The sequence below is a fragment of the Eptatretus burgeri genome, chromosome 6 (assembly GCF_056783735.1).
Source record: "Eptatretus burgeri isolate ZD-2024b chromosome 6, Ebu_testis_v1, whole genome shotgun sequence".
In the NCBI taxonomy this organism is placed as follows: Eukaryota; Metazoa; Chordata; class Myxini; order Myxiniformes; family Myxinidae; genus Eptatretus; species Eptatretus burgeri.
Window position 1 is genome coordinate 53,705,459 of NC_140966.1, and position 15,241 is coordinate 53,720,699.

The window sequence follows — 15,241 nt, forward strand, 5'->3', positions numbered from 1 at the left end:
TGGTTATGATCACCATATGTTCCAGTGGGATGGGGTCAAATGTCATCAAACCAACAATGCAATTACGGGCATATTTTTAAACATTTCAAAAATGAAACCGCATATGCAATCAACATTTGGGGATGCATAAAATGTAACTATTTTGTTTTGTTTTTTTGACCCCAGGTTCATGCCCCAGGGGATCAGGGGTAAATATTTCACCATGATTGACAAACGGGGAAAAAAAAACAACTAAATTTGATATTGGGTTGTTCCTGGTGGAACCTTTTGCCATCTTCCAACTTTGCTTTCGGTGGGAAGCATGGGGATTTGCAATGGCGTGCCATCGACTGCGCTCGAGTTAGTCTCGTGGTTATTGTGTTCAATTCTCTGTTCTTGCAAGAATTTGAATAATTTAAAATTATATTTGCTGGTTTGTTGCGGAGGTGGGAGCTGTGTGGTTTAAAAGCTGTAGTCTTGAAGTGTGAAGTGCGGTACCACTTAAAAAATCCATTCGTGATAATGTCATGCTCTCGTGATTTGATTCTCGACTCAAATGATGTCGTGCGTGTGCAGCAGAATGAAGCGAACACGGCACGAGAGCAGCAGCGATGAGTCGGGAAGTGAAGGTGAGGGTGTTGGCAACACGCACGCCTGTATTAGCGCATGCACTTTATAAGACTGGCTTGTGTGGTTCAAAAGTCTTCGATGTCATTTTCACAATAAAAATTGTCATCTCAATAACTGTGACTATGCATCTTTTGAAAACTTTATTTATTTATTCTCATTAATGTGTGCACTGCACTGCTTTTCTTTCTTGTGTTGATATCAGTCTGGTTAATTTCAAGAGTGAATTTGCTTTTTGTTTACAACCGATTTATAATAATTGTTTTCAAGAGGATTGCACTGTCTCGTTGAGTACTGCTTATTGGTGTTGTCTCTCTCTCTCTCTCTCTACTATGTAGGTGCTGGAACGGCATGGCCAACCGGCTCCACATTGGAACATCCAAAGTCCCGTGGCTTGCGCAGCACTGGTCACCGGGGTCAGAAACCAGCGGAGGTGGGCCAGGGTGTTTTCATGGAATTACAGTATATTCATTATATGGAAATTGTACAAATTATATGCACCATTGTGCTCTGTACATGTGTTGGCTTGCCAGTTTCCTTGTATTATTGGTTCATGAAAAAATGTTTTCACGAAAAAATAAGTGACCACTATATTCGTTATTGGTGTCTGTCTGTCTGTCTGTCTGTCTGTCCTGTCTGTCCCAAGCATAGCTCCATGGGTTTTGATCCGATCCTGATAAAATTTTGGTGGGAGGTTTATATCATGATCGAGTTGTGTTTTCCTGAGAATGGGCCTGCTGCTCCCATTATGGGCAGAGCCACGCCCAAAAAAACGTGTTTTTAGGGGGTAGCTGATTTCAATCTGCATCTTCTCCAAGGGGTTTGTCGAATCTGACAGGGGTTTCGGTATTTGGTTAGCCCAATGGCACCTGCATAGCCCCACGGAGCTCGATTTTTCATTTTCGTCCCAAGGTCAAGGTCACAAGGTCACGAACTTAGAAAATTGCAAATTTGCGAATTTTGACATAAAAATCATTCGACCGCCCAAACTTTGAGAGCTCGGATGACAATATTTTTATGCATAATCTTGAGGTCATTCCCCACCTAAAGTCTTGAAACCATTTTGCTCTATCTCGAACACTTTGCCCATGGCGCCCCCTTACAGTTTGTTTTTACGCTGATTTCATCAAAGTATGGATAATCCGAGGAGTGCGAAATGCAATATAGCCTATATGACGTTATATTGTTCCTGGAATATTCCAGAGGAAGTTTTGCACCAAAGGTCATAATCCTTGACCTTTGACCTTTAAAGTTCACAAAGGGTCAAATTTTCAAAGTTGCGTGAATCAAACCGGGTTTTCGACCTTCTTCGACGAACTAACTCCAATAAGCTATAGCACGTATCCTGTTTCCTTATTTTAATATCCACAACATTGTTTTGTGATCTTTAAAGGTTATGCAAAGGTCAAATTTTTAAAGTTGTTGAACGAAACCGGGTTTTCGATATTTTGCAGCTAATAACCTGTCACTCGTACCACATCATGTTGATCATTTTTATAACTTGGTCAAAAATTATCACATTGTCTCATCCTTGACTTCTGAAACAATCGACATCGTCAAATACCGCTCGTGAACCATTGCCGTCTCCAGACTTGTATCTCTTTCTGATTGATTAACAATGAGTTCAAGTGAGAATATGTGATTACACCATTGTCAACTCAAAATTATAAACAGCAGCATAAAAGCGATAACTTGATTATAAATAATACGTTTCAGCTGACGAGAGTCCATTCTGTGTATGATATTGTGGCCACCAGATGCTAGTACTGGAGAGATGTTTAAGGAAGCAGTTCTCATCTTGCTGAGTGTTGTGGGCTCAGCGACTGCCTCCATGTCATCATGAAAATCAAATGAATGACGCGAGTTGGTAGTTTGACGCAAACATCGGTATTTGGATAATTGCGGTTGTTGTCACCCTCCCATCCCCCCACCCCCACTTCCCACCCCTCACTCCTCCCTCCCCAAACCATTTTTTTTTTTGGCACATCAACTATATTATCCTCACCCCTACTTTTTTGTGAAATTGCGACATGAGCCCCCAACCCAACGTTTCTCAGTTAGAATTCATGCAGCTTATTGTTAAATTTTATGGAACCACTCAAAGCCGAAGTATTTTTAAAAGAATACGAATTAAAAACGCCTGCAAACAATACAAATAAACGTTATTCAAAAAGAAAATGAACATAACTAGGAACGGCACTCGGGAGAGCACATACCTTCGCCAGGCTGAACTGTTTACGTTTTGTATCCCACTCATAGGGCGCATCTGCATCCGTACCTGAACCAAAATTGAATTGACTTGTTCTTGTCACCTCACCAACTCGTCCACCTAGTTTTGTCATAAGTCGTCCGTTTTGAAACAACATGCTCTACTGTATATCATTTGTGGCCCCATCTCTCGATGGTGAAGACTCGCGTTAAAAATTTTTTATTCTCGTATCCCGATCCAGATTCAGATCTTCACCAAAATCCAATCAAATCTGTTCGTCCTTGTCCCACACCCAACATGTCCATCAAGTTTTCTCCGAATGCGTCCACAACTTTTTGAGATATCCTGCTCACAGACACAGACAGTGGTGGAAACATAACCTCCCTCTACCTTAGATGGCAGAGGTAACTAGAAAGCCTCTCAAATTGTAGAGCCATTCACTTCCACTTTGAACACAAACTAAACTTGACAAAAACCACCACCACTAAAAAAAGTAAATTTATTAATGGGTCTTCTCCATCATGTCGTAATAAAGCCTTGTGTATGCTTTGCAGTTAGGGTGGCTGGCTGAAGATTTTAGGCTTGTGAGTTTGAGCCCCTTTTGTGCCGTTGAAATAATACCAGGTGGGTTGACTCAGACTGTCATCCTTCGAGGTCAGCAAAATGAGTAACAGCTTATTAGGGTAATAAGCCATTTGAGTATCCTGTATCAGAGTTGCGACCTATCCAGGACTGTACTCAGCCAAATGAAACGCCTTGCCAGCCCCGTGTGCCTGACGGCATGAAAGGAATGGTTATTTTCATTATTATTATTTTTATTATTATTATATTCTCATAATAAGGTTTTTTTGAAAGTTTGATGAAAAAAAACTCGTGGTATAAAAGTTCTGGCCTGGACACGTGCAGACACTGAATTAATTTATACAGATTTTCAAAACCAACATTTAATGTACAAATACAGTGCACACATTCCTGGCCTCCCCTTCCTGCCCCAACCCCAAATTCTGTTTCTGCTTCATTTGAAAAATGCATTTGAAATTCTAGAACTTCTTTGGAACGCCTGCTTCTTTTCTCTAAGTAATAATACCTGCTCAATGCCCTGTTTCTTCATGAATGGATGGACCCGTCTCCCTTTGGTAATGGTAACACCCTTTTCTTCTTGCAGCAAAAAAAATGTCTCTACCCCTCCCTCCTGTATGAGTCGGTGGTTAAACTACTCTCAGTATTCTCCATGTATTTGCCAAACTCGTAAGTAGTCTTCCAATTCTCGCCAGCGGCTGATGTGGGGATTATTTTGTGCCAGTGACATGACCCTGTGCATCATTTGGTGGAGATTGATCCAGCTGTTTTCAAATTGATTCATCCTTGTCACACACCCAACCTGTCCATCAAGTTTCGTCAGAATCCGTCCATAATGTTTTGAAATACTATGGTATATATCGTTTTTGGTTCTCTATCTCTATCTCTATCTCTATCTCTATCTCTATCTCTATCTCTATCTCTATCTCTATCTCTATCTCTATCTCTATCTCTATCTCTATCTCTATCTCTATCTCTATCTCTATATCTATATCTATATCTATATCTATATCTATATCTATATCTATATCTATATCTATATCTATATCTATATCTATATCTATATCTATATCTATATCTATATCTATATCTATATCTATATATATATATAAAAAATTATCGCATCTGGATCTTCACCAAAATCTAATTGATTTGTCGGTCACACCCCAAACCTATCCATCAAATTTCATCCAACTCCAAACTTTCTGAGATATCCTGTTCACAGACAACCAAACAGGTTTGAAAACCCACCTTCGGTGGCGGAGGTAATAAAGCCCTGTAAATGGCATATTGAAACCAATTTTGTTTCTCTCACTTTATTGTACCATCATTATTGAGAAGGTACCAAGGACCCCAGCCAATTTAGAGACTTATTTGCACTGAGCAAAAAAAAAAGTTCTCAACGCAATTTGGGGGAATTTTTGGGCACATTGCCTTTTGTGGTAATTGTTAATTTAATTCTGAAGTTGCGTGCTCCTCCTCCTGATCGATGTACTGACGGTCACAATGATGGTGTGAATATAATTGCATTGTTCTGCATCGTAATATCGTGGAGACCTTGTTTTCCATTCCTAACTTTATTTTCTGTTGACACATGAAATCTTGAATTGCTTCACTTTTACTTTGCAAACACAAAAAGAGAAATATATCTTCAGGAAAAGAAAGTGTCTTTCCTCTATCATGCATTGCAGTTGTTTTTGGCTTTTTTTTTCTTCTTTTTTTAACCTCTGCCACCAAAGGTGAAGACGGTTATGTTTTCACCCCTTTCTGTCTGTTTGTTTGTTTCTTTGTACGTTCGCAGGATATCTCAAAAAGTTGTGGATGGATCTGGATGAAATTTTGTGGACAGGTTGAGTGTGTGGCGAGGATGAACTTATTCGATTTTGGTGAAAATCTGGATCAGACTTCTAGAAGTTTAAAAAAAAAAAGATTTTTCACCATTGAGAGATGGGGCTAAAAATGATAGAAAGCATGATATCTCAAAAAGTTGTTGATGGATTCAGACGAAACTTAGTGGACATGTTTGGTGTGTGACAAGGAAGACTTGATTCAATTTTGGTGAAGATCCGAATACGGATCTAGATCTGATTAAGTGATTCTTCACCATTGAGAGATGGGGCCAAAAACTACATATATTAACATGATATTTCAAAAATGTATCGGGCTGGATATGTTCTTGTGGATCAGGCATTAAACGGTAGAAGTACGCATTCTACCGAGTGCCCTTCTAGTTTAATAATTGAATGTTACACTTTTTGGGGGTAAAAAAAGGTTTCTTCTACTGAAAATTGGCAAAATTGAGGGTTGCCTGTGCTATTGTAAGCCATAATTAAAGTTGGAATCTCTGTTGGAATGATTTGAACAATAAGATGATGCGGTGTGTTGTGGTATATGGGAAGTATGTGATGCAGTTCTCTGTGGCACTTGACAGGTGTTCCGCAAAGATCTGATCAGTGCAATGAAAGTGCCAGATTCACAACAGCTGAACACTGAAGAACTACTGCTTATGTCTGATCCTTGGCGCCCAGAGTGGGAAAAAGGTGTTCAAGTACCTGTAAGCCCAGAAGTTGTCCCCCAGCCCAGTGTCAGGTACAAGCCACTCTTGCTTGCTTGTTTCGGTAATTGTTTAATGGTGGTTGGAGAGGGGTAAATTGTGGGGTGGAGAGTGGGAAAGGGAAGCTGTTAAGTGAATTTCTTATCCTGCAGTCGTAATTGTTGTGTATGAAGGGTAATAATAGTACATTGAGGTTTATAACAATGCTGCGCCTTTGACAGATTACTCCGGGAGCGGGATCGAACGCCGACGTTCACGCGGACCAGGAAGTATATCAGGTTGTCTGACCTGGAAACACCAAACCCTGGCTACGCAGCCATTGGTTCCCTCATCGCTTGTACTTGTCCTTACGACTTGGACGACATAGACTCCCATTGGCTTCAAGCAACAAACGGCCTACTTCGTGCATTGGGTGCGAAGATTCATTGGCTTGCCTTTTTTTAACATTCCTATCAAGAACTTCTTATTGCATGGATTTTGATGTTCATCACAAATAATTGTGGTCTTGATTAAATAAAAAGCGAATAATAATTGTTTTCAAAAGGCTAATTTTGTAACCTTTAACATTATTTTCCAATTTTAAGAACAGATTTGATCTTGGTTATGTTATCGTATTGATGCTTGCCTCATGATACTGTAATCTCAAGTTTAAATCCACATATACAAGTCCATTGTCTTCTAATGTCTGTAATACAGAACTCGTAAACACTTGTCCATGTCTCGTTGCGTCATTGTCATGCATGTAATGTATCTACAAGCAAGCAGTTGTGAAAAGCATTTTGTTAAAGCTTAAGCAATATTTTGATGGAAGTTGAAGCAGTTTAGCAGTTTTCATCATCACAAGTCAACAAAAATTATTGCAAAAACAAAACGGGAAGTAAACATCAGAAAAAAAAAAAAAATCTAAATTTAGGAACTTGTGCAAACGAGACAAATTCTGACATGAGGAAAAAATAAATTTTGGACCGTGGGTGTACATGTCAGGTTTGTGTCGACAAGGATGTGCTTAGACTGTTCAGAGTTTAGATTTTTTTTTTTTAATTGTCAATGGAAAAGTTGAGGCTTAAAATGCAAGATACTTCCTTTGACGAATTTTTCTGTAACATCTTCCAAAATCTAGCTCATCTTACAAAGCTTTGGCTATCTCAACCACTCCAAATTATGTAAATACTAGCAGGGTATACTTGTACATTGTCAGCAAAAACGAACCGTGCGTGCTCCCTCATTGTCTCGGGTCGCTCATGTGCAATTTTTTTTAACATTAATTCTATTTTCATTTACAAATGCTTTCCAATAGTTCTGTGATTCCCCCCATGTATCAGCTTTGATGTCCGTTGGCATGCAAAATTACCATGCTTCCCCATTGTCTCAGATCACTCACCTACATTTATTTTTGTTCATCTGCGGATGCTTTCCAACGGTTCTGTGATTTATTTTAAATTTTTTTTCCCCCGGTGTATCAGCTTCAGTGTCTGTCGACACTTAGAATTTCCGCTTTTTATGTCACCCGGAAGGTACTGAACATTAATATCAGTGAGTGGTTATAATGAGCTTCATATATTAGATTAAGCTCATTTAAATGAGTTTTTTGAGCTCTTCTTCCACATTGGATAATTCAAATGATGGTGTTGTTTCAAAAAGTATTCTCATAATGACAAGTTTTTAATGGAAGCTCACTCATCCATGTTGCAGTCACTTTATTTGCTTATGTTTTTTTTCATTCTCTTCCTCGTTCTATCCCACCCAAGCTTGCTCTTGCGGTGTCACCCTGTGAGCCGTGCATATGTTCAGCTTTTTTAAAGCGTAATTTGTGTTTTCCATGTTCCTGAACAAATTTTGCCAATTTAATTCCTCTTGATTCTATGTAGAATCAGCATATTTTTCAGAGCTGCTACTGAAGTACTTGGGGGGGGGGGGTGATCTGTGAAATATCTAGCTTGTGTTGTCATATGTGCAGGCATTCCGGAGCTTTCCGAAGGTGCAATGGAGCGGACTCTGCAAGCCTTGGAAGTTGCGAGTGCAGAGAGGGCACGTGTTGCCATCGCCACTCAGGAAGGCTTGGGTATCGAGTACGATGAGGATGTTGTGTGCGACGTATGCCGCTCACCTGACTGTGAAGACAGCAACGAGATGGTTTTTTGTGATCATTGCAACGTTTGCGTGCACCAGGTGTGTTTGTGTGACTGAGATAGTGGTGCAATGATGATATTTTCATGTTTTTCCTTGACAACATCATACTGGTTAAATTGCAGAAGTGGGATGGAAATCAACATGTAGGAGCCGTTTGGCTTGCTGCTTCTGGGAAAACGCATTCCAAGTGACTTTTTGCCCCTTTGACTGTGATAAATATGTGTAATCAAGCAATTGTTTGATAGTGGCATCGTGTGAGTTCATTTGATGTTTTGTTCCTAATAACACTTCCTCATGCGTGCCACTTTCGTAGCAATTAACACTTTTCAACTTGAGTGTTGTCATCTCTGGATTTTGTCCTTTTGCCTTGTAGTAGTGTGGCTGGCTTCGTTTTCTATTTGAGTTTTGTGAAAGAAGGTTTTCTGCACTGGTTACTAATTTGAAACGGAGCTGTGTTAATTGGCCTGGAACTTGTCTTCCAGTGCCAGCTTTCCCCTTGTGGACGACACTGAATTATCTACACCTAGTTTAGTCGATCTGCAATGTTGCACTTGAAATTTTTTTTTCTGTCGAAAGCTTTATTATTCAATCTTAATTTTATTTCTATTTTTACATTTACCGAAGGCTCCTGCTGGAGTTTGTGCCATAATGTTGCTCATTGTGAAGTTTAAAAAATATATCTGCTTTGCTTTTTTTTATTTTATTTATTTTTCCCCTTACTCATTTGTATTCTGGATTAAAAAAATTTAAACTTTATTTTGATGATTGCTTGTAACTTTGTTGAAATGAGTTTTAAATTTTCATGTTGGTAATTCTTCAGGTAGCCTCACTCTGCCACTATCCATTACTCACACCCATTGTCTTATTACCCTCACCAGAGAAGAGGATACTGCATTTGGGTCCACTTGTTTGTCTGCACATTACATGAGTGTGTATTAATTACTTTAAACCCTTTAGAACTCCAAGACCCCTTAAAACCTTTCCAACCCTGAGACTCATGATGACCCTAAGGTCCAGGCAGACCCATAAAGACCCTAAAACACTGAAGATCCCTAAAACCCATTATAACCTTGAGAACCCTTAGACCCTTTATAACCTGAAGACCCTATCGAACCCTAACACCCTTTGAGACCCTTTAGATCCCTTGAGACCAATAAGGCCCATCATTAAGACCCTTGAGACCAATAAGGCCCATCATTAAGACCCTTGAGACCAATAAGGCCCATCATTAAGACCCTTGAGACCAATAAGGCCCATCATTAAGACCTTTGAGACCAACAAGGCCCGTCATAAAGACCCTTGAGACCAACATGGCCCATCATAAAGACCCTTGAGACCAATAAGGCCCATCATAAAGACCCTTGAGACCAATAAGGCCCATCATTAAGACCCTTGAGACCAATAAGGACCATAATTGAGACCAATATGGCCCATCATTAAGACCCTTGAGACCAATATGGCCCATCATTAAGACCCTTGAGACCAATATGGCCCATCATTAAGACCCTTGAGACCAACAAGGCCCTTAGATCCTCGTTGACCCTTTAGAACCCCGAATATCTTTACACTCCTTTCGACCCTTTAGACTTTAGAGCTTCACACCTGTCAGATATTTTAATACCCTGCAGACCCCTTTAACCTTTAGACCCTTTCGACCTTTTTAGACCTTTCGACTATTTGACCTTTACACATTTATGACGACACCATTTAGACCTTTAATTTGCAATCGATGACCTTTCATTTAGTACATTCTTCCATTTATTTACCACACAAAATACACCACACAAAGCACGTCCTGGTGAGGGTCTGCAATCTGATTGCTCTTTCTTGTTCTTATTGTGATTATTATTAACTAGACGACCCGTGAACCCGTTGGGTTCCTGTTGTGACAGCGGTTGATGGAAAAAAAAAAATCATTTCAAGAAAAAAAAAAAAGATAGCCTCAGCGAACTATACTACCATAATTTATGTGCCATATGCCATATCCATAAAATTATGGATATACAGCGAACTATACTGCCGGGGTTGTTTGCATTGATCAAATACTCCCGAAGAGTACTTGACTGAATCAGGAATTAATTTTTTTAATAATTCTTTTTCGTTGCCGATTTGAACGAAACTTTGATACTGCACACCACAGGCGAATGGTGAGTAAGGTGGCCCTAAAATTTTTGCACTATCGTGTACCGTTTTGGCTGTATTTCGGGAAAATACATTCATACAAGATGAGAGTTTTAGTAATATACTAGATGACCCGTGAACTCGTTGGGTTCGCGTTGACAGCGGTTGATGAAAATAAATAAAACAAATGACAAAATTTTATTATTATTTAGTGGTCAAACTTTAACTTGAAGAAAATTTGAGCATTTATCTCAGGAGTCATCGTTTGGCCAACTGGTTCCTCGAGGGATATCAACACATTCTCCATGGTTTGTCCTTGTGCTTTATGGACCGTCATAACAAAACTTGAATCGGGAATTGATTTTTTAATATTTTTTTTTGTTACCCGATTTTAACGAAACTTGATACTGCACACCGCAGGCGAATGGTGAGTAAGGTGGCCCTAAAATTTTTGCGCTGTTGTGTACCATTTTGGCTGTATTTTGGGACTATATATATATATATATATTGTTGTCTGGCGTGCGGACGACCGCCTTCAGCCCGATTGCGGCCGCGCACGCCCACCGAACATGGTAATCTAGCCGCAGCTTCCGGATCAACGCCGAAACCCAGCTACGGGTGTTTTTAACACACCATAAACAGCCAACTCTTCTGTCCACGCGCTACAGGGTCAATCGCCAAATTGTCGATATACCTAACTATTCGCGTGGACAGAAATGCCGGGAGTTTATACCTCGACGGAGCCTGCATGAAAACGAGCCACTTAAGCAGCTCGTTCCGTATGCGATTGCCGAGCGGTTTTATATCGCCAAGCCCCGTCGGACCAGATGTACGTTTTATCGGCTTATAATCAGCCAGCTAATATCCTGAACGCAATTATGGCAGTCAATGGCAGAAAGTGATACAACGAGCAGGTTAACATTCAAAAATGAGGGTATTTATTTTAAACGCACATATACAATGAATGGGGGAATGGGACCGGACACGAGCAAAAACCGACAGCTGACGTCTATTTGTTATGTACACAATCATGCACTTAACAGTTTGTTACTTGTGGACAAGGTGCCACAGACTTTCATGCAAAACCCCAGAAAGAAAGAACAGGGCTCGTGAGCCTTTATAACTGCTCGGAGCCGGGATGACCGAAGGGGCTCAGAGACTGAGCGGGCTACCTGGCCACCCTCGTGGTGACTCGCTGGGTCCTGGTTCGGTGACCCTCGGTGTCTTTGCCCGGACCCCCGAGCTCCGACTGGCTCCCTTGGTCGTCTGGCCCCCACTGCGGCCTGGTCTCGCCGACGATGCGCTGGAGGAGTGAATGGGTCTCGCCTCAGGCCTCCTGGTTGCACCGGCGAATCAACTGCCCGAACTCCGAACTCTTCAGCTCCCAAGGGGGCGTCTCTCCACTCTCACCGCCAACCGCAAGCCACGAACTCCAGACTCCAGACTCCAGACTCTCTCTAACGGCCCAGCCCAACTCAAGCCCAACTGGCTTCTCAGCATTCCAGCACGGCTCTTTATCGGGTTCGTGGGGGGGGGGGGATGCTCGCTCTTTCACTTTCGACCCTTCACCCCCGGCTGGCTCCGTCCCTCTCACTTTCGATTGGCCAGCTCCTTCAGAGGGTAACGCCGTTTTGATCCGATGTTGCCGTCAAACGCGGCCGTGTTAGAGATCATCGTCAACACGCGGCCGTGGGTTGTCATTGTTGTTATTGTCATTGTTATTGTCGTTGTTAAAATAAAAGATAGAGACAGAATAACGGCTAACTGAAGATGCACAGCCCGGCACACGAATAATTCCCGTTATACATTGGTGGGGAAATCTAACCTGGAACACACACTTACCGAAATAACTGACCTCTGGGGAACCTGAATGGTGTTCTGTGAATTTTCACAACCGTAACTATATATATATATATATATATATATATATATATATATATATATATATATATATATATATATATATATATATATATATATATATATATATATATATATATATATATATATATATATATATATATATATATATACACACACACACACACACACACACACACACACACACACACACACACACACACACACACACACACACACACACACACACACACACACACACACACACACACACACGATGAGAGTTTTAGTAAGATACTAGAGAACCCGTGAACCCGTTGGGCTCCTGTTGTGACAGCAGTTGATAAAAAAAAAATCATTTCAAAAAAATAAAGATAGCTCCAACGAACTATACCGCTGAGGTTGTTTGCATTGATCAAATTCTCCCGAAGAGTACTTGACTGAATCGGAAATTTCTTTCTTAATTTTTTCGTTGCCCAATTTGAATGAAACTTGATACTGCACACCACAGGAGAAATCCGAGTAAGGTGGCCCTAAAATTTTTGTGCTATCGTGTACTGATTTGGCTGTATTTCGGGAACATACATACATACATACAAGATGAGAGTTTTAGTAATATATAGTTTGATAATAACATGGCAATTGCTTATACAGTCATACCTGGTTTACGTTGGGGATGCTTCCTGAAAAGTGTGACAAATATAAAAACAACGTAAATCAAAGCAATTTTTCTCATAAGAATTAATGGAATAAGTGGGGGGATGCGTTCCGAACAACACCACTTCACGTATTACATTTCGCTTTTTACGAATGATATTACCCTTTTTTTACATTAAAGACAGTTATATTCAAGTAGGTACACATATTAAAAATAAACAATTACAAGACTCATTTAAATAAAATAAACCTCTTCCGGAAGTGATTCAACTGAGTGGTACCTCTTCTTTTTCCTCATTCAATGAACGGCATTTTTACCCTGTGCACGCAAAGTGAAAAGCGGTGTTAAGCAACTTGTTAATGTCTCTCCATCTGATCAGTTTATGGTTATCGGTTACGATCGAAGAACAACTTATTTATATCTCGTTATATTTTGAACACAAATCGGAACATTAATAGAAGACAAGTTTCTCATTTTGCCATACTTTGGCTTTGAATTTGTTCCAATTGTGCATGCACAGAGGAGAGAGATAATTTTTTTTGACTTTGCCTTCCTGGCAGTCACAGAAAATTGAAAATCGCTCCAAACAGGAAACTTATTGCTCTTAAGGACGTTATAATGTACACAGTCATGAATAATTAATCTATAACATGTTAGATCGGGTGGTGTAATCGGCCCTGGGTAAAACGGTAGTAAAAGATGGAATTGATTTATTTATACGCCTTTAAACCTCTTTAAACCTTTCTTGGCCCCCGTTGGACATAGTCTGAAACGGGGGCTTATGGATTTGGTTTCGATTTTCTTGTGCGTGCATGTGTCCACAATCATATATCGGACATGGATGGACCAATTGTATTTGTACTTGCCACAGACAAGACATGATGGTATACATACGTGCGTCATCTGTTTTTGACCATCATTTCCAAGATGGCCGACTGGCAGCCATTTTAGTTGTAAAAAAAAAAACTGATGTTTAACACGTCCTCAACCACTTCTCGGACATGCATTCCAGTTCAAACTTGATACACAGATAATGAATGATGGCTTGCATAAGCACGTCATTATTTATTGAGATCAGATCCAAGATGGCCGACTGGCAGCCATTTTAGTGGTTAAAAAAAAACAACTAATGAACACGTCGCAACCATTTCTCCGACACGCGTGGTCCGATTTTATTTATTTATCTATTTTTTGTTTTTTTTTTCCCCCAAACCTGGCACGAGCACAGTACACAATGATGTACACTTGCACCGAACTTTATTTTGCGATCTGATTAAAGATGGCCAACTGGAAGACTGGTGGCCATTTTCGTTGTAAAACACCTGATGTCGAACACGTCCTCAACCATTTCTCAGACAAGCATTTACCAATGTTGTTCAAACTTGGCATGCAGATAATGAATGATGGCTTACATATGCTGGTCATTTTTTTTATTTTTTTTGAGATCAGATCCAAGATGGTGGCCATTTTGTTGCTTAAATGTGTCCCCAACCATTTCTCAGACCTGCATGGACCGATTTTTGTTTAAACTTGGCACAAGCACAGTACATGATGGCATACACATGCACCTCACTTTATTTTGCCATTTGATCAAAGATGGCCGACTGGTGGACTGGTGACCATTTTAGTTGTGCATAAATATGGGCTTGCCCTTTAACTCAATCGAGCAAAATTACTCAAACAATGTGGGCTATATTTTGTATTTTTTTAAACTTGTTTAAATTGAAATATATTGTACTTGAGCACTGTATAACACAAATTGCCATCATAATACAGTAAAAGCTGTATCTGGCACCCATGGGACTTTACCTCTGCCAGTTAAATATGCCGCTTATCTATATAATTACATAGAATGGTACAAAAGAGTAATTTGTTCAACTTTGCCTGTGAAAAATTGTGTTATGTGGAGGGGGGGGCAGATCCATTGCAAGATTGGTAAGCATAGTATCATCCATGTGTGTCACGAAGGTTAGATTGCCATACAACAGGGATCTGTTGAGAGTAAGTCGGTTGTTACATGTGGAGCTGAGGAGGCAGCGTATGTAATTTATAGACACGGTAGAGATTAATTATGTATCTGCAAAACCACTTATTTGTGGGTGGAGCTAGGTGTGGACTTCCCAAACCAGAGGCACATGTGCCACAGTTGTGCATCTTGGCCGATTATGATCTCTCTGGCCAGTGTGTGCCAGCCATGGTGGTGCAGTGGGCTGTAGAGCCCAGAAGAAAATATGAACTTTTATTTAAATGGAGCCCGGCCCCCCATGGGTGGAATTGGAAAAGAAGTGTCTGCCCAGAAGCACCAGGAGGAGGGGAAGGAAGAAAATTTCCTCCACGAGACAGGAGAGTCCTGCACGAGAGTTGAGACCAGGGAATCCACCAGGAGAGAACAGTGTGCAAGAGATGCTCATGCATGAGAGTCCACCAGGACAGCACCAAAAGAGGCTCATGTGGAAAGGGGGGGGCACCTCGCTTGGAGGGGAATCGACCAAAGCTGGGATCACCCTGTGTTTTTGGAAGGCCT

At 40.5% G+C, this 15,241-nt stretch overlaps 1 protein-coding gene across 10 annotated transcripts in view; it reads left to right on the forward strand.

Annotated features, from left to right (window-relative positions):
• Nucleotides 1-15,241, forward strand: part of LOC147024802 (protein Jade-1-like) — an 89,730-nt gene that overhangs the window by 17,831 nt on the left and 56,658 nt on the right. For 9 of the 10 annotated variants that reach the window (XM_085885082.1, XM_085885079.1, XM_085885077.1 and 6 more), the window contains 5 exons: nucleotides 556-608; nucleotides 945-1,039; nucleotides 5,826-5,983; nucleotides 6,170-6,360; nucleotides 7,906-8,117. In XM_085885082.1, the coding sequence (XP_085741208.1) occupies nucleotides 560-608; nucleotides 945-1,039; nucleotides 5,826-5,983; nucleotides 6,170-6,360; nucleotides 7,906-8,117 (705 nt within the window). In that variant the 5' untranslated portion in view covers nucleotides 556-559. The remainder of the gene's footprint in view (nucleotides 1-555; nucleotides 609-944; nucleotides 1,040-5,825; nucleotides 5,984-6,169; nucleotides 6,361-7,905; nucleotides 8,118-15,241) is intronic. The other variant, XM_085885081.1, reaches the window with a different exon arrangement.